This window comes from Dasypus novemcinctus, chromosome 25, assembly GCF_030445035.2.
Source record: "Dasypus novemcinctus isolate mDasNov1 chromosome 25, mDasNov1.1.hap2, whole genome shotgun sequence".
Taxonomy (NCBI): Eukaryota; Metazoa; Chordata; class Mammalia; order Cingulata; family Dasypodidae; genus Dasypus; species Dasypus novemcinctus.
The window spans coordinates 60,384,559-60,407,845 of NC_080697.1; the positions used below are offsets into that span (position 1 = coordinate 60,384,559).

The following is a 23,287-nucleotide window of genomic DNA, read 5'->3' on the forward strand; positions in this document are numbered from 1 at the left end:
AGCCGGCGGCGCGTGAGCCCCAGGCCCTGCCCCGCGGGGGATCCTGCCCTGCGCAGCCCTGCGCCCCGCGCGCCTGGAGACCGGGAGGGACCCTCGCGGTGCCTGTTCTGGATGCTCGCGTGGGACGCCCGCTCCTGCGCGGGGCGCAGCGGGTCCAGCTGGCCCGGGCCCCCAGGACAGCCCCCGTCTGCTCGGCCTCAGCGCGCCTCGCGGGGGGCGCTGCTGCAGGGGCCGCGGCGCGGGCTCGAATACCCACCAAAGCCCGGCGGGAGGGACCCCCGGCCCTCCGGGCCTGCCGTGCTCTGGGAGGTCCTTCCCGGCGCCCCTCGTTCTCGCTCTTTGTCCCCCCCCCAAGTCACGAAGTGGTGGAAACGTCCCGAGCCCCGCGCGCCGCAGGGACCAACTGTGGCCCTCCCCCGGGGCGGCGCCCTTGGACTGGACCCCCAGCCGTGGCCGGATCCCGAGAGAGACCGGGCGAGCGTCCCGTGGCTTTTAATCCCCGGGCGCCCTCCCTGGGCGAGCGCGGGGCGTGGTCCTCGACGGTGCGGGCGCCCGTCACTTCTTGGCCCTCTTTTCCTTGCTGATCTTGCGGGGCTTGGCGCTCTCCTCCGGGCCCGGCTGGCCGGGGGCCACGGGGGGCAGCGCGGCGGGCGGGTTGAGACGTAAGGTCTTTTTCCGCAGCGTCAGGTCCAGGATGTCAAAGGTGGCCTCCACCTGGCGCTGCAGCAGCTCCCGCAGGCCTGCCGTCTGGGCGCCCAGCGCCTCGCCGACCAGCTCCTCCAGCTCCTGGAGGGAGGGCGCGGGGAGCGGCTGGGGGCCAGGGCCTGCACACGTGGCCACCCTGCCCCCGGCCGCGGCCCCCGTGTTCTCGGAGCCTCCTGTCCCCACCGATCTGCCCGCTCCCCTTCTCCCCCACGCTGGGCCCCGGGCTCGTTTAGACGGGCCCCTGGATGTCCGGACTCAGCAAGCGGGGGTCCCGGCAGGGGCCTGCAGAGGAGGACGGAGAAGCCTGCACTGCGCCCCTCCAGCCGGGCTCCTAGAACTGCGTTCCCCCCCCAGGCTGGGCCGTGGCCGAGGAGTCCCCCGAGCTGGGAGCCCAGGGCTCCAGGCATCGCCTGCACAAAGACTCCCGCCCCACCTCGCCCTCCTGCCTCCCCGTTCCAAGAGCAGCTTCCGTGGAGGGGACGGGAGGGCAGCCACGGGGCGAGGCAAGCGCAGCCGCCGCCCGCCCTGTCAGTTGGAAGCACAGTCTCCAAACCCTGGAACGGGGACCAGCAGCTGTGCTTCTGGAAGTTTCCTGCGGCAGCACCCAAACGGCAAGGGGAATTTATGCACGTCCTGCGGTGGGGAGGGGCGTCTGGGGACACAGCCAGGAGCACTCAATGGAAATCTCGTATTCCAACTAAAATCCCGTGCAAAAGTTTACATTTGCTCCAGGATGCCTCCCTGTTTAATTTTTTGTTTTTTCTTTTTAAATATGCAAATGTCATCTCCTAAATTTTGGGGAGGGAAATTGTGCTCCCAGAGGATGGGCCGTGCTAAGCCCCGGTGCTGAGTGCCCACGGGGCCCACGTCCCGCTTTGGAGCAGTGTGGGTCTCCAGAAAGCTTTGGCTCCTGTGTGCCAAGTCGTCGAGCTCAGACCACGGCGGTGAGCGGGTTCCCTCCTCAATACACCCCCCCCCACAGGTTTTGGGGTGCCGGCAGGGGAGGGAAAGCTGGCCATATTGGTAGGGAAGAGGAGAATGGGGAGGGAAGGCGAGGGGACTTAGGTGCTTAAAGGTTTCTAAAAGGCCCTTCTGAGCTGGGAGCTGTGCTCCTGGGGAGAGAACAGTCTTTGCCAAATCCTTGGATGGGCAGCTCTGGCGGGGGAGGCCTGGGCACGGCTGGAGGGCGTTAGGGGGGCACAGAGGAGCCCCGGCCGCTGGGCATTGAGTTGGGAGGCGCCTGGGGTGGAAGTGGCAGAGCAGGGAGACGCTGGGAGCCTGGACAGCAGGAGCCAGCAGGGAGGGGAGCGGCCGCCCCGAAGACACCGCTGGGAAGGCAGGAGGCGAGTGACACACAGGGGTGATGAGCAGGCGTGAAGAGTGGGGGTGTCGACTGCTGGATCGGGATTGCCGGCCGGGCTGGGTGGCCTTAGAGCCCCTGGCTGCTCCATCCCTCAGGTGTCACCCACTTCCTCGCCCTGGGGGGTAAGGGGGGTGGTGGAGGGCAGGGAAGGGCAGGGAAGGGGGGTGACGAGCAGGGAAGGGGAGAGACAGGCAGTGATGGGCAGGGAAGGCCAGTGATGAGCAGGGAAGGGCAGGAAAGGGGGTGATGGGCAGGAGAGGGCAGTAATGAGCAGAGAAGGGCGGGGAAGGGCAGGGAAGGGCAGTGACGGGCAGGGAAGGGGGTGACAGGCAGGGAAGGGGGGTGACGGGCAGTGGCAGGCGCCCTCGGGCAGCAGGGAGGGCCGCTGTGGCCGCTCGGCCAGGGGTGTCTCCGCGCACCAAGGCGGCGCTGCTCGCACTCCGGCCCGCCCTGGGCCTGCACCCGCCCGCCGCGCCCGCGCTCTGCGCGCTCCAGAGGGGCCGGCCACGCAGAGACCAAGCGCCCTTGGATCGCAGGCCCTGCCGCACCAGCAACGCATGCCCGCGGTGTCCTCGTGGTCAGAGGTGACGCGCGGAGGGAACGCCTGCGCCCACTCCAGAGCCACTTAGAGCCTGCCGAGACGGCGGCTCCCTGCGCTGCTGTCCCTGTGTCAGAGCGTTGGTCACAGGGGACGCAAGGTCCCGGCCAGCCGGAGACACCGGCTGCCCAGAGCCGCTCAGACCCTCCCTGGCCTCCAGCGCCCCCATCCGCAGCCGGGGCCGTTCCCGGCCTCTCCCTGCTGTGGGATTTGTAGCTGATGGACGCGGCGTGGGAAGAGCGTGGCCTTTGGGGTCAGCGAGGCCTCAGGCCAAACGCCCGCGCTGCCCTGGGGACGACCCTCGACCCGGGTGGGGCCCCGAGCCGCCCTGAGCCTCCTCACGGGGACGGAACTGGCCTGGCGGCCGTGGCCGCCCCGTCTGCGCAGGGCCCCGGCGGCTGGCGTCGGACACCCCCTCCCGGGCTGCACACCCCCGGGCCGGCAGTCCCCGCACGGGGACCCCTGGGGCGCCCTGGGGCGTCGTGGCCGGGCGCGCAGAGGCTCACCTGCGCGGTCAGGGCCCGCCCTGACGCCGGGGACCTGCGCTCCAGCGCCGCCCGCAGCTCCCGCTCCTGCCGCAGGCGCAGCGCCTCCCGCACCAGCAGCAGGTCGTGGCGCTTCTGCTCGGCCGCCGTGGAGAGCGCGGCCACCTGCTGCTCGTGCCTCCAGAGCTCCGCGTCCACGCCCTGGGCCAGCGGGAGGGGCACGGGCGGCACGCACACCTCCAGGCGGGCGACGGTGGCCTGCACGTCCTGGTCGCGGGCCAGCACATACTGGTAGAGCTTGTAGTGGCGGATGAAGGTGTGCAGCAGGTAGTCGCAGAGGGCCAGCAGGTGGCCGGGCCGGAAGAGCCCGCGGCAGCCGCTGAGCTTGTGCCCCAGGATGGCCACGGCTTCGGCGAGGGCGCAGCCTGGGGACACAGAAGGGCTGGGCAGGGGAGGGCGGCGCGGCCCGGAGCCCGGGCCCCCTCTGCTGCAGCCACCGCCTCCCGCCTCTTCCCTCGTCCTGTCTGGAAAGCCACAGAGCCTTTCACTCCGCGCTTCCTACCTCGGCTTCCAGGAAGCGCGGGCTAATTTCACGAGGTAGCTTCCTTTTCTCCTTGTGCCATTATCCCCCCCTTTGCCTGTACTTGGTCTTTTAACTCCCATTTTAGAGACCTTCATAGCTAGGCTTTCTGTTGTTTTCCCTTCCGGTTCTTTGGGGAAGGAGAGGGGGTGTGAAAACGTGAGGAGCGGGAGTTCGAGGTGATGGGGGGTATGACCGGCCAGCCGACACGTGTGACTCGTGTCCAGAGTCAGGGAGATCCCTTCGGAGCGGACATGTGCCCCCAGACTCTCCTCCTCCTGCTCCCAGCCCCTCAGGGCTCGGGGTCGTGACGTGGGGGGCCCGGCTGGCCCTGGCGTGTCCTGGGCATCAGGCAGAGGGGTGGGCAAGCTGAGGAGCACGGATGGAGCCACGCAGCTGGCGGCCGGAGCCCTGGTGGCCTCACCGGCCTGTCCCCGTGCACAGGGACCATGGGCGGTTCTTTCCTGCCCCGGGACTCAGTGTCCACCTGGGAGAAGAGGGGCCAGGGCCGAGCCCCGGGTCCCAGGTGTGAGCAGCCCGCCCTAGGGGGCGCTGGCGGCGGGAGCTGCCTGGGGGAGTGGGTGCCGGCTGCTGACCTCGAGCCAAGCCTGGGCTCCAGGGGAGGGCTTTCCTGCGGGGTGGGCTCACCAGGCCGCAGACCACCTGCCCTGGGGCCCGAGCCTGTCGTGGCGCCTGCAGACCCACTGCTTGGCCTGGGCGCCCCTCAGGAGGGGGCTCCGCGGGCCCAGGGCTTGTTTCCAGAACCCCCTCTGTGGTCTCCGTGGGCGTCTTGGCTCTGGTCCCGCTCCTCGACTTTGCACGGGGACTCTGCCCTTCCCCTCCCTGAGCACATGGAGGTGGAGGCCTGGCTGTCCTGGATAAATACCAGTGGAAGGGCCACTGCTGTGGGAAGCGGACTTGGCCCAGTGGTTAGGGTGTCCGCCTACCACACGGGAGGTCCACGGTTCAAACCCCGGGCCTCCTTGACCCGTGTGGAGCTGGCCATGCGCAGTGCTGATGCGCGCAAGGAGTGCCCTGCCACGCAGGGGTGTCCCCCACGTAGGGGAGCCCCATGCTCAAGGAGTGCACCCGTAAGGAGAGCCGCCCAGTGTGAAAGAAAGTGCAGCCTGCCCAGGAATGGCGCCGCCCACACAGAGAGCTGACACAGCAAGATGACGCAACAAAAAGAAACACAGATTCCCAGTGCCGCTGATAAGGATAGAAGCGGGGATAAGGATAGAAGCGGTCACAGAAGAACACACAGAGAATGGACACAGAGAGCAGACAACTGGGGGGGAAGGGGGAAGAGAAATTTAAAAAAAAATAAATCTTAAAAAAAAAAAAGGGTGTACTGGTGCCACCAACCCTGTCGGGGATGCTCCAGGCCTGGCAGGGACTCGGGCAGCTGCGCCGGCACCACCCCGGCCCAGGCTGACTTCAGCCTCCTTGCGGAGCGGGCAGGGGGCTGCTCCGGCCTGGGAGCCAGAGGCTCAGGGCCCGGGGGTTAGGGAGAAGGGGTGGGTTTGGAGGCCTGAGGCTGCACTGCCCCTTCCTAGCGGGACCTTTGTTCCCTCGAGCAGGGTTGTCGGGAGGATAAAAGGAAATCACACGTGCATGTGTCTTGGGTAGAGCCTGCTGTGAGGTGGGAGCACGCAGGCTGCAGGACGAGAAGAGCTGGGTCTGCCCAGGAGAAGTCCCTCCTGGGTGCCCCCTCCCTTCTTCCCTCCTTCCTTCTTCTCTCCATCCATCCATCCAAATTAATTGGTCAGGCCATTACCGAGGTCCCGCTGATGCGGCCCTGGCAGTGCTGGGGGGGCTAAGACCCCTCCCCTGCCCCCAGGTGCGCTCCACTTTGTGAGGAGAGACCTGAAGGCGGACGCTTATGGGAACCACGTGAAAAGAGATCAGGGGCAGGTGGAGGGGACACCCAGTGTGGGGCAGGGGCTCAGCAGAGCCGGCTTGGAGCCGGCCACCCGCGAGCTGGGCAGAGAGCGGGGAGGGCACTCAGGCAGGGGGTGTGACTGAGCGACACGCAGGGCGAGAGGCAGCCCACGCAGGGGGAGGAGGCAGGGCGTGCCGTGCGGGCACGGCCAAGGCAGGGACAAGGAGGGCGGAAGGCGGAGGGGGGCTCGGAGCCGCCCTCGGAAGGCAGGGTTGCCCTGGGCGGAGAGCACGGCCGGGCTCGCCTCTAGGCCGCCACGGGCAGTCATGTGGTGGCCGGCGAGGAGACTGTGGCTCAGTTCCAGTGGCGGTGGCCAGGGGAGCGGCGAGGACTTGGCGATCGTAGGACAGGGCGCGGGAGGGGCCTGCGCGGCCCGGGGTCCTCGCTGGGCACACCCCGGGGAAGGTGGCACCGCCGACGGAGGGGCACTGCGGGGCAGGGTTGGAGGGGGGAGCAGTGGTGGGACGCTGGCCTCCGCCACGACCTCATCCCGGGAGCGCTCGGCCTGGGTGCCCGTGGCCCACGCTCTCAGCACCCAGCACAGAGCGGGGGCCCCAGACGCACCTAGCTGAGCAGAGGAACAAACTCTGGTGCGGTATATTCAGGGCACGTCCACCTCGAATATTTTGGAGCCGCTCACCCAGGCACTCCGTGAGTGTTTAACCAGGGCCTCCGGGGCTCGTGGAGGGCACAGGGGACGACGTACTGAGCCGCGAGAGTGAGCGCGCAGGCACCGGCCACGGGGCCACGGAAGGCGCGGCCGTGTCAGCGCTGCACGTCCAGGGCCTGGAGGCCGGGCTGGACGACCTGCCCTGGGACGTCCGTGGTCTTGGAGTCGTGCTGAGAGACGGCCTGAGGGTGCCCGCGGCTGCCTGGCGGGTGTTGGCTTTTCACTGCCTATGCTTGTTACTGGAGTAACCTACATACCACCCAGAACCACTCTCAGTGTCCAATCTCGTGGCATGAATTCCGTGCACAACGTGGTGCTGCCGTCCCACCGTCCATCTCCAAACCTCCCTGTTGGCCCAGGCAGAGCTCCGCACCCACCACCAAGGACGCCGCCCGCCCCTTGCCCTGAGACCTCTGCTCCACGCCCCGTTTCTCTTTGCTTAATCCAAGCAGTTCCTCTAAGTGAGATCATACAGAATCCGTCCTTTGTGTCTGGCTCACTCCATTCCCTGTGACATCCTCCGGGTCCGTCCACGCCGTGGCACGTATCAGAACGTCATTCCTTTCGACGGCTGGACACCGGTCACGGTAGGGACATACACACTTGCTTATCCATTCCTCGGTTGCTGGGCACCTGGGTGGCTGCCATCTTTTCACAACTGAGAAGAAAGCCACTACCAGCCGTGGAGTGCAAACGTTTGCACAATAAGCTAGACACCAAGGGGCAAATATTGTACGAGCTCATGATGTGAAGTAATTGGAATGAGCAAACTGGCAGGGCTGGCATCTCCGTTACAGGTTGCTGGGGCCGGGCGGGCGCAGGCAGCGGGGAGCTGGTGTGTGCTTGGTGCAGCATCTCGGTTGGGGGCGATGGATGGTGGTGATGGCAACACAACATCGTGGGTATAACTGACACCACGGAACTGTGTCCTTGAATATGGTTAAAAGGAGACATTTTAGGTTCTGTCTATGTTACTGGAATAAAAATGAAAAAACCGCCTCCGTAGAACTGTAGAACACGGCAGTGGACCCCGACGGGGGCTGTGGACTCCAGTCAATAGCACAAGTGCAGCAACACACAGTTTCATCAATGGCAACAAAGTCGCTCCACTCACGCCAAGTGCTCATAAAAGGGAAAACTGAGTGTGTGAGGGGGTGTGTATGGGAACTCAGTATTTTCTACAGAAATTTTCTGCAAACCCACACCTCGAATAAAAAAGCGGTCATTTGACAAATTCACTGAGGAAAGGTTGGAGGCTGTTTCATGGAACTTAAAGAGCGTTGGGCCTCGGTAACCCTGGATTGACTCCCAGCACATAAAGCAGAGGCGCCCAGCTCGTGAGTGGACACGCGTGTGCCCTGGGTGAAAGGCTGGCGTGCGAGGCAGGCGCCGCTCCCCGCACACGTGGCTCCCTGTGCGCCGGCCTCGCTGGCCAGGCCAGCCCCGCGCCTGGGGTTCTGTGGCCGCTGCCCTGGGCTGCAGCCTGGGGGGTCATCCTGCCCGCGCCCCGCCCGCGCCCACATGCCCATGCCACGCACACCACGCCAGCTCAAAGCTCAAAGGCTGCTTGACTCCCAGGGGACCCCTTGGGCCCCGTCCCCAGGGCCCTGCTCTGGAAGCAGGTCGGGCCGGAGGGCGCCGCGGGGCGGTGCGGGGGCTGCCGGGGGTGCCTGGTGCACGCAGGGAAGGTGAGGCTGAGGGCTCGGGGTCTCAGAGGCAGGTGGCCGCGACGCCCCTCGGCCCGGCTGCGTGCCCCGCGGGTCAGGGCCACGCGTGGGCCACACCGCGGACCCCTCGGCCTGCGCCGGTGGACGCTGGGAGCGCCCCGGCTGGGGGCCAGCCTGGAACCAGCTGGGCAGGGAAAGAGTACCCAGGCGAAGGCCTCAGCTCAGGCTCCCTCCCGCCAGTGCTTTCTAGGATCTTATTTTCAGGGCAGCTTTAGACCACTCGAATGCTCCCGTGAAAACTGAGGGGCATCCGCGACCCTCCTCGCCCCCCCTCCCCCGTGGCAGCCCCTGGCCTTGGCGTGGGGCCATCCTCATGCCTGACGCGCACGTCCTGACGCACAGCACTGACCACGGTCTGCAGTTTACACTCGGCCCCGCACAGTTTGTAGGTTTCGACAAATGCATGATGGCCCGTATCTGTCATTGCAGTATCGTGCAGGACAATGCCATTGTCCCCAAATGCCCCTTGTTTACCTTCTTCCCTCTCCCTCCCCTCAGAACCTCTGGTGGCCACTGCCTTTACATCAATGTTACAAGAGCTTCCACTCTAGAATAATAGTAAGTCCATAATAGAATAGTAAGTCCACTCTGGCCCACAACTGCTTTCCACCCTTAAGCTTGCTCCCCCCTATCGGCCAGCTCTTGTTCTCAGCAAAGCTTGTCCACGGCGGGCTCACGACACACCTTCTCGGGCCCCTGAGCGCAGAGTCCCAGTGGAGAATTCCCGCCTGACCCGGGAGGCTGAGGATCTGTCGGGAGAAGCCCGGGCCGCGGGCAGCAGAGCTGTGCCTGCCCGCTGCTCCTCGCGGCGGGGAGTCGGCCGCTGGACTTTCCTGAGTGGCCCCGTCCCCGTGGGCCTGCACCTGCACAGGGGGCGTTGGCACAGGTGCGGGGACGGCAGCTCCTGCCAGTGCCAGGGCCAGGGCAGCCAGGGGTCTGGCTCGGGCCAGGGTCCCAGGCGCCTTCAGCCTCCGGTCATGCTGGTGCGAGGAAGGGAGACAGCCGGTCCCGGGGGGCTGGAGACGGGGAGAGGGGCTGCAGACGGGGAGAGGGGCTGCCTCAGCCTGACAAACCAGCTCGGTCAGCCCCGGCTGGGAGGAGGGAGCCCCGTCCGGCCGCAGCCTGGCTCACCCTTCCTGGCCCAGCGGGGGGGCCACGTCACCCCTCGCTCGGGGCGGGGGCTCCCTCGCCTGGTTGGAAACTGTGGGTTTGAGAGTCTGACGCTGACCGCTCTGCTACACTGCCCTGACGCGACTCGGACCACCAGCGACGTGGCAGCCCTCGCGTGCTTGTCCGGGGTCCCAGGGTCCCACCGTGCGTCCTAAGGACGTTGATCTCCGCGGTCACCGAGAACCTGCCCCTGCATCCGTCTGCCCCGTGTGCCGGCGCGTTGCTGGCCCGGGCAGGGCGAGGACAGGAGTGGAGGGTGACAGCTTCTTCCTCCGGCGCCCGAGCCTCCACGCGGCCTGGCTCGCTGTCCGAGTAGCCTTTGCAGGAGGAGCTCGGGTCTCACGGAGGAGGAAGGCTGTGGATGTGAGTCTGGGTGCCGCCGGGAGCCACCCGGAGGCTGAGCGACCGTCGTGCCGGAAGGCGCGTGCGCTCGGGTGCTGGGGGGACGCCGCTGCGGCGACCTGGAAGGGGTGGCCTCGGCCAGGAGAGGCCGGGCTGGGTCCAGGCCTGGCGCTGGCCGGCTCAGACCGGCTGTGGGGATCCCGAGGCGGGAGTCAGGGAAGGGCCGGCGCAAGTGGGGGATGCCTGGCTCTGACCTGCAGGGGCTGGAGACCCCGCCAGCTGGCGGGCCCTGGCAGCAGGTGCCCTGTGCTCGGCCGGGCAGCGCCTCGGTTTCCCCTCTGAGCCCCAGGTCCTGGGTCCCAGTCGGGAGGGTTGTTGGCCCGTTGGGAGCAGAGGGGACAGCGGGCGGGGCCGAGCCCACCCTTGGAGACCAGAGTTCAAGTCTGGACGGTGTTCAGACACGAAGGCCAGTCCCCAGATGGGAGAAACTGCAGACGAGGGTGGGGGCTGGCGGTGGGCAGGGACCCCCAGGGAGGAGAGCCAGGCACCCGCTGGGCAGGTCAGGCAGATGGCCTGGAGCCTGGATGGGCAGCGGGTCTGAGTGGGCCACTGGGACCCCCGGAGGAGCTGGGCACGTTTACAGGCGTGCTGTGGGCCGGCCTCCGTTCCACGGGCTTCACAGGGTGGGCGCAGCCAATCCTCAGCACAACGCAGGAGCGAGTGCCAGGGCTGTCCTCAGTTTCCAGATGAGGGCTCCGACGCACAGAGAGGGTAAGGGGTTACCCGAGGCCACACAGCCAGGATTGAAAGCAGGAAGCTTGCTCCGGGGACATTTCAGGCTTCCGAGTTGCAGCCTGCCCACGGAGAGCGTTGCTGGCCGGCGGGGGCCGGTGGCCACGGCTGGAGCTCCACCGTCTGCCCTGGCGCCTGCTGGAGAAGACTCGGGCAGGTTTCGGCGGGCAAGGGCAGCTCCTGCCAGCCTCGTGGGCTGAGGGGCGTACCCTGGGCTGGGCGCTTGAGGCTCAGCTCTGGGAGCCCCGGGTCTCTGTGGCTCTGTCCTCTCGGTCCCTCCCACTCCATGCTGGCGGCGCCGTAGAGGTCAGCTCTGTGACGGGTCCTGCAGGGAGCAGCGCCTGCGCCCGCGGCCCCTGCCGCCCTCTCGGCCTCCTCCCCGTCCCTGCCACTGGCTCCCTGCCTCCCCGCCTGCGCCTGCAGGGCCACCCGAGTGCCTCTGGGGAGGGACCCACAGGGGGGCCACTGCCCGCGCCTCTCCCTCGCAGAGGGGCGGATGCCGAGGGGTGCGGCGGGCGGTGCAGCCACGCCGGCTGCACTGAGAGGGCCCGAGCCCCGGCCGCCCGTCTCCGTGCCGTGGCCTGGGCTGCCGCGCTGAGCACTGCTGTGCCGCAGGGGCGCCTGGCGCTGCGCGTCCGTGCAATCCCGCCGCGGCTCTGGAGGGAGGCGCCCCTCGTTCTCCTCGTTTCCTGGATGTGCTCAGGGGCCCGGAGGGATATGACGTGCCCAAGGCCACACAGCTGCAAGGGGCGAGCTGGGATTTGAGTCGTCCTGATGGACTCGTACTGGCAAAAAATTTATTTTTTAATGATTCATTTTTATTTCTCTCCCCTTCCCCACCCCCTCTCTGTGTCCATTCGCTGTGTGTCCTTCTATGTCCGCTTACATTCTTGTTAGCGGCACTGGGAATCTGTGTCTCCTTCTGTTGTGTCATCCTATTGTGTCAGCTCTCCATGTGTGCGGCGCCATTCCTGGGCAGGCTGCACTTTTTTTGCACTGGGCGGCTCTCCTTACGGGGCGCACTCCTTGCGCGTGGGGCTCCCCTACGTGGGGGACACCCCTGCGTGGTGCGGCACTCCTTGCGCGCATCAGCACTGCGCATGGGCCAGCTCCACACGGGTCAAGGAGGCCCGGGGTTTGAACCCTGGACCTCCCATGTGATAGGCGGACGCCCTAACCACTGGGCCAAGTCCACTTCCCTCTTCCTTTCCAATTTGGATGCCTTTTATTTCTTTTTCTTCCCTGATTGCTCTAGCTGGAACATCTAGCACTGTACTGAACAACAGGGGTGACTGGGCATCCTTGTCTTGTCTCTGATCTCAACAGGAAAGCTTTCAGTCTTTCACTACTGAGTACCGTGTTAGCTGTGGGTTTTCATATATGGCCTTTATCATGATGAGAAAGTTTCCTTCAATTCCTATTTTTTTGTAGTATTATTTATCAAGAAAGGATGCTGTATTTCGTCAAATGCCTTTTCTGCGTCAATTGATCATGTGATTTTTCTTCTTTTATTTATTAATGTGGGGTATTATACTGATTGATTTTCTTGCGCTGGGGCTCCCCTACACGGGGGACACCCCTGCGTGGCAGGGCACTCCTTGCGCGCATCAGCACTGCGCATGGGCCAGCTCCACACGGGTCAAGGAGGCCCGGGGTTTGAACCGCGGACCTCCCGTGTGGTAGGCGGACGCTCTATCCGTTGAGCCACGTCTGCTTCCCTCTTTCCAGGAAATTGAACTTCAGCCCAGGGAGCCTGCTTCTTGCCTGCCCGGGGTTTGCACCAGCCACGCTCCGCTCATTCTCACATCGTGTAAAGGTGCAGGGAGAGCTTGAGCGGGCGGCTCAGGATCGAGAAGGAGAGAATTTATGGAGGAAGAAAAGATGGGCCGTTTCGCCAGCTGGAGCTAATGGGGACGCAGGCCAAGTCCTACCTGGACTTCAGAATCGCTGCACGAGGGTGGGATGGGGAAAATGGGAGTTTGGTGGCACCAGCGCAGTGTGAATCAATGCAGCCTTGATGCCGGTAAACAGACGCGCCCATGGGCTGTATAAACAGAAGCAGCACGGCTGGAGGAGGGAGGTGATAAAGTCACCGACAACGTCCCCGGCCGATTCTCAGGTTAGCTCATGTTTGGGTCTGGGTGTGACATTTTAAGAAAGATATCGAGACACAAATGACCGGGAAGAGGGCAGCAAGGAAAAGGGCAGTGGTGGGGAGGTGGGTGGAGGGCTCTGGGGCATGTTAATATGATGACAGGCCCCAGGACGTGTGGCCATAGAGAAGCCACAGCACGCAGCGCCCATGAAATACCTGCGGGGCCGGCTCTACTTCTAGAAGACAGATGGCCGCGGGAGTGGGCGGTGCAGAGGATGGGCTGCTGGCGGCTCAGGGTGGGGAGACCGCCTTCAGGGGACCGTGGCCTCAGGAGGGAGCTCCCCGGCCCGTGAGGGTGCAGGAGAAGGGGGTGGGCCCCTCTCGCGTGGGGAGGGGGTCCTGCCAGGGAACGGCGGCTCCCTGATCACCAGTCTCCTTCCACTCCGAGGGGTCCATGCTTCCGGGACGTGGCCGCGCTGTGTCCACGGTCCTGGGATGGGGAGCCGAGCGTCGGGTGCCAGCTGACCGGCAGCCTTGGGCTGGGTTTGCGTAGCCGCGGCCTGTCTCCCAAGGGCATGGCCTGCGGTGGAAACTGCAGAGCGCCGACTCCCCCTGCCTGGCGCTGTGGCTTTCTGAGTTCCGATCGCCAGCATCTGCTCTGGCTCTGGGCCACCTGGAGCTCGGACTGCAGGGTCAGCTTCGGTGCCTGGATGTTGGAAGCCGGGGAGGTGTGGTATCGGAGGCCGGGAAGGCCCGCAGCAGGCGGCGGCCATGGGACGGGGCCCCCCGGGGAGCCCCTACGGCAACTCTCGGGCACCGGCGAGCAGGGACGCTGCCCTGGAGGGCTGAGAGCTGTGCGCACTGCGCAGCCCGTGGAGGGGACGTCTGCACCCAGCCACGTGGCGTGTCCTGGTTCTGAGCAGGGGAGCCTGCAGCTTCACTTGTGGTTTTGAGAAAGCACTGCAGGTTGGGGAGGACGCCGTGGAAATGCAAGCTCGGAAAGTGGCGGAGCCGTCAGAGATGGAGGTGGGCTGGAAAAAGGGGCGGCTGAGGGGGTGGCGAGGAGAGGGCAGGCGAGGGAGGGGCCTGGGGCAGCCCTGGGCCTGGCAGCAGAGAGCCGGAGGGAGCCTGGCACGGCCCACGTTTTCTCTTTAGAAGCCACAGCTTATTCTATTTTAAAATGCTCAGGAGACTTACAAAGGCCCAGTGGCCCAAGGACATCCAGGTTTAACATGAGATTATACCCAGGCGCTGACTGCTGGTGTCGCAAATCAATTTGGGGTCATTCAAAGCCTTGGGGAAGTTTCCAGTGCTGGACCCCCTTCCAGGAGGCAGGGCTGGACCCCCAGGCTTCCGGTGAACTTCAAGAGCAACTCACACCCAGAAATGACTAAGGGATCGTAGGAAAACGAGCATCACCATTCCCAGGGAGAAAGTGCTGTGGCCCCGGTGCACGGCCACTGCCACAAACCCCCAGCCACAAGCACGACCCGAGCGTGCGGCCGGGCCCGAGCCGCTGTGCCCTGCTCTCCGCGGCCGGGCCGCGCCTTCTCTGGTCGTGAAGGCAGCTCGCCGCCCCCAGAACAGCCGCCGCCCTCAAGGGGAGACGTGCCCTACAGTTTCAATTTCACAGGGTTCCTCTTGAAACAATTTTAGAATAAATTACTGAGAAGTTACACAATTGCTACCAAGACCTTTTTCTCAACCTAGTTCTTAGTAAATTGCCTCTACACCGCCCACCAGTTCAGTGCGCCCTTCCCAAAACAAGGCGCCACAGCGCGCCCCTCAAAATCAGGGGACCCTGGGAAGCTCCGTGGGCTCCGTCACACAGGAGGCCTGAGCTGAGCCGCGGGCTTCCCCGCGTGGGACGAGCGCACGACGCGTCTCCTCCAGCGCGGGGCGCGGGTGTGGAGCCTGCTGGCAGCGCGGTGCTCCTGTGAACCCCCTGTTCTGGTTAAACGATCAGACGTCCCCGACATGTCACTGCCCCCAAACCTCATCCACACCGGTTTCGCTCACCGTCCCAAAGCATCCCTGACAGCAGAAGGACCCACGCCGGGGCCACGCGCCACGTTTCCGTGCCACGCCCTCCCCGTGGTCTCCGTTTGCCACCGTTTACCGGGTTCCTGGGCTTTCGCGCCCTTGACCGTTTGGAAGATTCCGGGGAGCTCCTCTGGGGAGGCCCAGCCGTCCCGTCAGAAGCTCCGCGGAGGTGGGGCCGAGCCCCTGTCCCCACCGCTGGCCGTACCCGTCCGTTCCGGGGTGCCTGCTGCCTCTCCCCTGTGAGGCTCGTCCTCCCCGTCTGAGGTCAGCGAGCAGGTTGGGAGCGCCTCGGGGAGCACGGAGAAGCCGGTGCCCACTGGGAGCCCCTCCAGGCCTCCCGAGCCGGTGACCACCCCGATCCCGTGGGGGGGGCTGGTCAGGGTATTTGCTCAACGCGCGAACCTCCACCCACGGCGAGGACAGCCGGGCGGGCACGGCTCCTCCAGCCTGGGGCCGGGGCGCGGCGTTCGCCTCGGGCGGGGGGCCCTGCTCGCCCTCTCCCTGGCCACTCCCCTACAGCACCCCCAGATGTTCTCGGCCCGAGCGGACCCCAGGCTGACGTGCGACGAGGGGCGCAGTGGGAGTCGGTGAAGGGGTCCCGCAGGGAGGCCACGATCCACTCACGGTCAGCCAAACCCCAGACAGACACGAGCGCCCGGGGCTGTGACCAGCTCGGGGTGCGGCCGGGGTGGGCGAGCCCGGCAGAGGACGGGGGGAGGAGCCTGGGCCTCGCCCGCTCCAGCCCTGGTGCCCCCCCAGCCTCACCCGCTCTGGGTGTCCCTGGCCTTGCCCGGGCCCCCCCCAGCCTCGCACCTGGGTGCTGCTCCCAGCCTCGCCAGCTCTGGGTGCCCCCAACCTCACCCACTCCTGCCCCGGCCCCCCCCCCAGCCTCACCCGCTCCTACCCCGGCGCCCCCCAGCCTCACCCGCTCCTACCCCGGCGCCCCCCAGCCTCACCCGCTCCTGCCCCGGCCCCCCCCCAGACTCACCCGCTCCTGCCCCGGCCCCCCCCCAGCCTCACCCGCTCCTGCCCCGGCCCCCCCCAGCCTCACCCGCTCCTACCCTGGGCCCCCCCGGCCTCACCTGCTCCTGCCCCAGCCCCCGCCAGCCTCACACCCGGGCACCCCCCCAGCCTCACCCGCTCCCGGTGCCCCCTGAGCCTCGCCCGCTCCTGCCCTGGACCCCACAGCCTCGCCTGCTCTGAGTGCCCCCGGCCTTGCCCTCTCCTGCTGGGTGCTCCCACACCTCACCCCCTCCTGCCCAGCCCCTCCCCCCTGCCTCGCCCCCTCCTGCCGGGCACATCTACCTTTGGTCTCCTGGAGCAGCTCCTCGGTGACCCTGGCCACCTGGGCCACCCCCCGCCACGGGAAGCCCTGGCCCCCCGCGAAGACAACGCTCTCGTAGAGGGCGTCCAGCAGGATGTCCCTGCGCGGCTCCCGCAGCTCGTCGCGCTCCTCCCAGCGCAGCAGTCGCCGCAGGTGCTCGCGGCCTTCCGGCTTCTGCGGAGCGGAACGGGGCGGAGACGGAGCTGGTGCTGCGCGGGTCCCCGGAGGCTGGGGGCGCAACTCGGCCCCCTCGCCGGGCAGCCCCTCCCCTGCTGCTCCCGCCCCTGGGGGCCTCCAGCAGCCCCGCGTTCCCACCGAGCTCCTCCGCCCCCTTCCCTGGCACAGTCGACTTCCCTGGGAGCCTCCTCGAAGCCCGCTGCCCCTGCCCCGGGTAGGGCCCGAGAAGGAATTAATTCAGACTAAAGCGTAAATGACTGCCTGAGAAGAGACCTGGCGAGGCTGCGCTTTAGCTGAAGGAACGTGAACTCGTTCGATGTGCAGCTTGGCTGGCCCGCCCAGAAAGGTCTCCAGGGGGTAGAGAAGAAGTGAGTGCCACTACTGGCGGGGTGAAGAGAACTAGCCCGAAGTGGGGCCTGCCTGCGGAGTGCTGCCCCCGGGGTCAGAGCCGGCAGGGGCGGCGGGCGTGGCGGCAGAGCGGCCTGCCCACAGGCCCCGGGCTCTTCTCCACCCGCTTTGAGCCCCCGGCTGCCCTGCCCTGCTGCCCTCCCAGGCCCCACCCAAGGACCCTGCTGGAGTCCCTCGGAAGCCGGCCGCAAGCGCCCGAGAGCACCCGAGGGTGGGGCAGGCCCAGCCAGGGGGGCAGCGCACAGCAGAGGGGCAGCGCCCGGCTGGGGTCGGAGCCAACGAGGCGCTGGCCCCCGGTGGCCCGCGGCCGCCCAGAGACACGCCACTCCCGGCAAATGGGCGTTTCCCTCAGGAGGAGCTGCTGCCGGCCCCAGCAGGGTCCCCGGGAACCGACCGAGGGGCTCAGGGGCCCAGGCAGGGGCGGCCGCGGGGCCCTGGCACCTGCGTTCACCCCTCCACAGCGCGGGAGTGCCCCGTGGCTGCCCCAAGCCCCTGGTGGACAGAACCCCTGCCGCGTGGCCGGAGTCACCCTGCCCCCCGCTGCCACGGGCCCACGGTGCCCACCGCCTGGGGGCGCGAGTCGGCGCTGCCCACCAGCTCCCCACACACGGAGGCGTTTGGCCCCCGGACCCCAAGGCCCTCGGGCCCCCGTCCCGCTGTGGCCGGCACGGGGTGGGGGGGGCGTCTCGGGCCCTGCCCGCCGCGGGCTCTGCCCCTTCAGGGCCGCAGAAGTGACCGTGGGCCCAGGGGCCAGCCAGCCGCGGCCTGAGCTCTGGCTGGCGTGCTCTTGGGGGCCGCAGACCGGGCCGTGGGCGGGGGCGCGCACCCCTAGACCCCGGCAGCGCCTCTACCTGAAGCTGGAGGACCTCCCTGGCGCCCCGGGCCGTCAGGAGCGCCATGGCCTCTGCTGGCCACCCCGGCCTGACTCAGCCTCTAGAACCCCGGGCGGGCGGGCAGCTTTGTTAGGTCACCTGCGGGGGGCCCTCGGCTGCCCCCTGCCCGCCCCCTCCAGGGACCCCGCGCCTCCCGCGGCCTCCTGCTCGGCCCCTGCTCTCGTCTTTCCCACACGGGCAGTCCCCCTCTTTGTGCACGTCCTCCTCCCTCCAGCCCCGCTTCTCGGTGTTGACCGTCAAGGGTCTGTCACTCCCGCGAGATGGGTCCACACTGGCGGTGCCCACTGCCCCTGACCCCCGGCTCCCCTTCCGGGAACGTCTGGTTTCCACCTCCTTCTTCACGGAGGCGCCCCTGGCCGTGACGCCCTCGACTGCCTGCCTCATGGCTGTTTTGGGGTGCAGAGAACAGCGCCTGGGGTGTCACCATGTGCAGTGGCCGAGCGCCGCGTGCCTGGACTAGCGGGCCGGGCGCCCCCCGGCCCCTCCACCCTTCCGAGCCCCGGAAGCTGCCGGAACCCTCGGCTTCTCGGAGGGCAACCCCGGCTTGCCTCGCTGCCCGCGAGCCGCGCCGCAGATGCCGCCGTCCAAGGCGAGTCTGGAGGCGCTGACGGGCGGCCTTCGGGCCCTGGTGCTGCCCACGTCGGCGCTGGTGCCAGCCGGCCAGCCGCCCCGGCTCTCGTGGTTAAGGCCAGCCAGGGAGCCCCGGCCAGGGTGAGCCCAGCTGCCCCCGCGGGCGGGCTGGGAGGGGTCAGCCCTGCCTCGATGGCCAGAGCCTCGCACCTCCCCTGCGCACCCCCTCGGCCCCCTTCCCCACGGTGATTCTGTTCCAGGGCCCACACTGCCCTTTGCTGACACAGGAGGTCCGTGGTCAGGACGCTCGGCCCCTCCCCAGCAGGTTGCTCCCAAGAAGGGGACGGCGCGGGGGGCCCAGCTCTCGGGCAAGTCGCGCAAGCCTCCTTCCCGCTCACTTGGCACCTTGGCTGGCTCCTGGAGGGGGTGACACGGCGTGGCACGTGCCGCTGCTAAGCCGAGGCCCGGCCCCCTGGGACGCTCAGCTGGCGGCACTGCTGGGCGCCGGCCTCGCAGCTTCCGGAAGCCGCGCTCAGGGACGCCCTGTCTCTCCAACCAGACCTCCCCGGGCTTCGGCGAAGGCCCCGCTTGCCCGTCTTTCCCGACGTCTCGGTGCGCCTCAGCGTCCCCTCTTCACCCTCTGCTCCTCCGCGGCCACGCGTGGAGTGATTTCATCCCCTCGCATGACTCAGTGTCCGCCGCCAGCAGAGCTCCTGCGAGAGCCTGCCAAGGCGTGCAGCTAAGCGCCAGAAACCGGTGGGGGGAGAGCTCGCAGTTACAAGCCGTCGGAGTACCCCTGTCAGGGGCTCTCTCCCCAAAGCCACCTGCCGCGTGCGGAGGCGAGAGGCGGGGGCCTCGCGGGTTCCAGCCTTCCGCTCCGGCATCCTACGCCCGCTCTGCGCTCCCCGACTCGGTCATCAGGCAAATGTCCCTCTCTCCCGGGGCCTTGGCCCTTGAGCCTTCGCCTGTCACAGGGCAGGGTCAGAACCACCAAGCGCTCACCTCTGCGTGTCGTCCTGAGTGATGTCATTCGCCGCGGCCCACCCAGGGCGCGGGGACCCGCTCTGACGGGCGCCTTCCCGACGTGACCCAATCAGAGGCCCTGAAGGGGTTTTATTCTGTCAGAGGTTCGTCCTGGAATCGAATGCAATCGAAGGGCGCCTCAGCGGAGGAAGAGATTTGTTATGTAGCCTCCTCTTTTGGGGGTCCCCAACAACGACCTCACGCTGTCTTTGCAGCTCCTAAAGTGTGTGAGGGAGGGTCACGCCCCCTGTCCCTGCTCCCTCCCCAGAGAAGGACTGGGAGACCTCCGCCTGCTGAGCTCTGGGGTGCGGGTGCTCGGGGGCGGCCTGTGTCCCCGCTGCGGCCCGGCCAAGGCCCCGCGGGTCAGCCCTGGCACCGCCCGCTCAGCCAGTGGCCCTGCCTTGAGGTCTCCCTGAGTCCGCTGGGCTCTCCCCAGGACACAGACGGGTCCCAGGACGGAGTCCCCAGACGCGAGCCCCTCCCGCTCCCGTCTGTCCCTCTGGGTGTCTCCTAGGTCCCGAGGGCCTTGCCTCCCTGCGTGCCCTGCCTCCCTGACCTGAGCGGGGGTGCCCAGGCGGGCGCAGGGCCCGGGAGCCAGCAGGGCCTCCTCTCCGCCTCTCATCCCTGCCGGTTCCTGCCCCCTCGCGGGCTCCCCGGGGCGGCCCGCTCGCCGTCGGGCTGCTGTGCCCAGGGGTTCCGTAGAGTCTGGGGTGAGCGTCTCTGAGCCGCCGGCATCGCCAGCCTCCTGGCTGAGCTCGGCGCCCAGGGCAGCTGGCGAGCACTTGTGCCCGGCCTGGGTCATGGCCGTGGGACCCGGACGCGGCCTGCCCTCCCGCCCCCGCTGCCCTCGGCTCCCGTCCAGCCTCCCCCTGGGCTGCCCTCGGCCCCACCCAGGCCGTGCCTCCTCTCTTCTGCCTCCAGGACTTTGCACGGTTGTCGTCTTCTCTTTCCAGAACGTTCTTTCCTCCCTCAGTCCACCTAGGTAACCCTGTCTGGAGCTTCCAGGGGTTTCAGCATAATCGTCTCTTTCTCAGCGAAACCTCTGCTGAGCCTTGCAGCCCTCAATGCATCATAGACCTTTGCTCATCGTAATTTTCACCGATTTGTTTAGTTCCTGTTTCCCCCTGGACTGTGAGAGCAGAAGCACCTCTTACTTTGTTTGCAGGTCTTTTATTCACCACTTAGTGGACACTCCTGTTTGTGGAGCGGCTGTGATTGTCCTTACAAAGCTCTCGGGACACTGCAGTCTTCTCGCCCACTAACGGCGGCCCCTCAAGCCTGCGTGTCCTGTGAGGGCAGGTCAGCGTGTCCCCTTCACCTCTGCAGGCTGGGGCCGAGGGCAGTGCCCGGCAGGTGGCTGGGGCGGTGACGCTGACAGGACGGCAGCAGCCATGGGCCGAGCCGCCAGGGGCACCTGACTCATTTCTGGCCGTACCCAGTGATCTTTTGCTAAGCACAGACATCTCACGTCTGCCCTGACATTCAGGAAAAGAGCCGTGTGGTCTGTCAGGCTTGCCCTGGTGGCCTCGACGGTGTCTTTTCCTCTTTACTGTTTGAGGAATGAATATGGGTAACTCGGCTTTACTTAGGCTAAAGGTCAGCAACTCCTAACGGATGCAAACCGCGGTACCAGGAGTGGGGTGACACAACTTAGAGAACCTAAAGTTTTTAAGTGATTGAATGAAGAAGGTAGATAGACTAAAAACTAGTGTCCTTGTGATACATTTGAAAATATTTGTTGACGCTGTCATCTGCTGCACCTTGGAATGTATACCACGTGCGATCACGGTGGTGGCATGTGCCGTAAGAACAGATTGCTAGCATCAACGTTCTAGGGGAGATATGGATTCAACTAGAGTGGGACAGGCGGTGAGCAGAGCTGGATGGAAACACTGCTTTCTCCAGAGAGTCTCCTCTCCCTGCACAATTTGGACCTTTGCAAGATCAAACAAGAGCAAAACAAACCCCAATAGCCTTAATACCCCAAATTAAACTATTTATTTATTTATTTTTAAAGATTTATTTATTTAAATCCCCCCCTCCCCCGGTTGTCTGTTCTCTGTGTCTATTTGTTGCGTCTTGTTTCTTTGTCCGCTTCTGTTGTCGTCAGCGGCACGGGAAGAGTGGATGGCGCCATTCCTGGGCAGGCTGCACTTTCTTTCGTGCTGGGCGGCTCTCCTTTCGGGTGCGCTCCTTGCGCGTGGGGCTCCCCTACGCGGGGGACACCCCTGCGTGGCACGGCACTCCTTGCGCGCATCAGCACTGCGCATGGGCCAGCTCCACTTGGGTCGAGGAGGCCCGGGGTTTGAACCGCGGACCTCCCATGTGGCAGACGGACGCCCCAACCACTGAGCCAAGTCCGTTTCCCCCAAACTAAGCAATTTAAACTAAACAATTTAAGACTGCTGTCCCACCAGCAGTGGTGATGGTCAAAGATAACGTTAGAGGAGTTACCTTGGGCTGGAGCTGCTGTCAGAAATGACCTCACGTCAACAGCTGTAATTTAAGTGCTGGAAGCTGCACAGTGACCGTAAGGAAAAGGCAAGCAGCCTTAACTCTAAAAATTATGTCTACCTAAGATCATTAGCTGCTTTGAGAGAGCCTTATTGCCATAGAAAATTCCACCTTTGGGATACCTGCAATATCCTGTGACTCTTAAGTCCCTACAAATATTTCCAAGCCTCAAACCAAACTTGGCAGGCAGTGGGCTTTACAAACTGAAACTCTAAGCAAGGCCGTCCTCCCAGGCACTTTGAGATAAAGCTAGGGAGAGTGATGAACGAGGGAAAGCCTTCCAGAGGGAGAGCAGCTGAAGGTAGCGGTCTAGGGAGATTCTCCCGGAGGATGAAGCGAAATTGACCGGACTGGTTAAGCAAGGGATTGAGTCCATTGCAAGCCACAGGCCCGGGGGCTTCTGCTCAAGGGTATTTGATGACTGCCAGGGACCAGTGCCTGCCGGTGTTTCCCGTGCTTCTTTTTCCTTCCTGGGAATTAGTGGGGCAGTTTACTTCCTTTTCCGCCACTGCGTGTGGGCGTGCGGGGGGTGACTTGTTGACCTCTAGATCTTGGAGCTCTGCACCACAAGGAGGGATCACACCTCAGGGAAGGAGCGTTCCTCAGCGAAAGGGCAAGCGTGCGCAAACGACAACACGAAGCAGGATACTGACGGGTGACGAACGACTGGCCATAAACATCCGCAAAGGGCGCCTGGCGGCAGGTAGCGTTTGAGGTCTGCCCGTCATTTACTGTCTCCTAGTTCTTACTAACAGAACCTAAATGTTGTTGGGTAGCAATGTATGTAGCTGAAAAACAAAAACGAAAAACCCATCGCACAGTCCCCTCGCCACTGGAGTGGTCACTCGACACGGTCTTGGGAAGGGTTCTCTGGGCTGTGGGATGTTGCTCTGCCCTTTCCCGGCCTCGGTCGGGGCTGCAGAGGACGCCGGAGCACCCACAGCAATCCTGCGGGCAGGTGAGTGAGGCCCCCCCCGGGCCCTGAGGTCACCGAGGCTGGCGCAGCCTCAGACTGGGGTTTTCGTCTCCGGGCAGCCAGGGCTAGCCGCACTTGGTTCCCTGGGGCTGGACCAGCCCCTCCGGGCCAGAGTCCTCTGGCCCCCTTGGGGTCAGAGGAGGTCGTGAGGTGGGGCCGGCAGCGAGGGGCGCCTTTCCCAGAGCAAAGTGATTTGCCAGAGCCAGGATGTGGGGGCGCTTGGCTTCAGGATGTCTCCCCGGCCACGATCGAAAGCACGTCCCGCTTCCTGTCAAGGCCCGAGAAGGGACAGTCGGCCGGTCATCTGGAGGGAATTTTCCAGGACTGGGGGGGCTGGAGGGAGGGGGGACGAGGCCTGGAATTCTGCCTCTTACTGTAAAAGAGGCTGAGATGGCTCGCTGCGATGAACAAGAATCCACCCTATTTGGGGCAGTTTTTGGAACTTGAATTTGAGCCTCGTGAGCGTGCAGCCTCTTAGGTTGGACCCCGTGTCCCTGGGGAAGGACTGGCTGGAGCAGGGGCCTGCCCAGGTTGTGATAATCCGGCCAAGGCCCCCGGAGGTGGGCAGTAAATAGTCTAGAAAGGTCACTCCAGGACACAGAAAATCAAGCCTGCTTCTAGGCATTCATTCCTCCCTTCATTTCTTCATTCCAAAAAATGTTTCCCGAGTGCTCAGGGCGCCACTCCACTGTGAGATGGCCAGGAAAGCTGTATCGGAAGTGGCCCCCACGGCCCCCTGACCTCATCTCCTGGCGCCCACCCTTGCTCCTGCGCTGTGCTTTGCAATGCTGGGCTGTCCATGCCTCAGAGCATGCTTCTTGTCAGGGCTTTTGTGTCTTGTTGCTTTCTAGAAGGTTCTTCTGCCAGCTACCCACGTGGCTAGCTCTCTT

The 23,287-nt window shown here is 65.5% G+C and overlaps 1 protein-coding gene across 2 annotated transcripts; it reads right to left on the bottom strand.

Annotated features, from left to right (window-relative positions):
* Positions 1–486: 486 nt before the first annotated feature.
* On the bottom strand, positions 487–17,320 carry C25H8orf74 (chromosome 25 C8orf74 homolog). 2 transcript variants are annotated; one of them, XM_058287862.2, is made up of 4 exons: positions 17,273–17,320; positions 15,818–16,010; positions 3,173–3,576; positions 487–786 (listed from the first exon to the last, which is right to left on the bottom strand). In XM_058287862.2, the coding sequence occupies exons 1-4, from the start codon at positions 17,318–17,320 to the stop codon at positions 556–558; spliced, it is 876 nt and encodes a 291-aa protein (XP_058143845.1). In that variant the 3' UTR covers positions 487–555. The 2 variants fall into 2 exon arrangements, 1 of the variants encoding a protein (XP_058143845.1); XR_011647445.1 differs by lacking the exons at positions 487–786; positions 3,173–3,576; positions 17,273–17,320 and adding an exon at positions 7,122–7,272 and having other exon boundaries at positions 15,818–15,887.
* Positions 17,321–23,287: the final 5,967 nt, after the last annotated feature.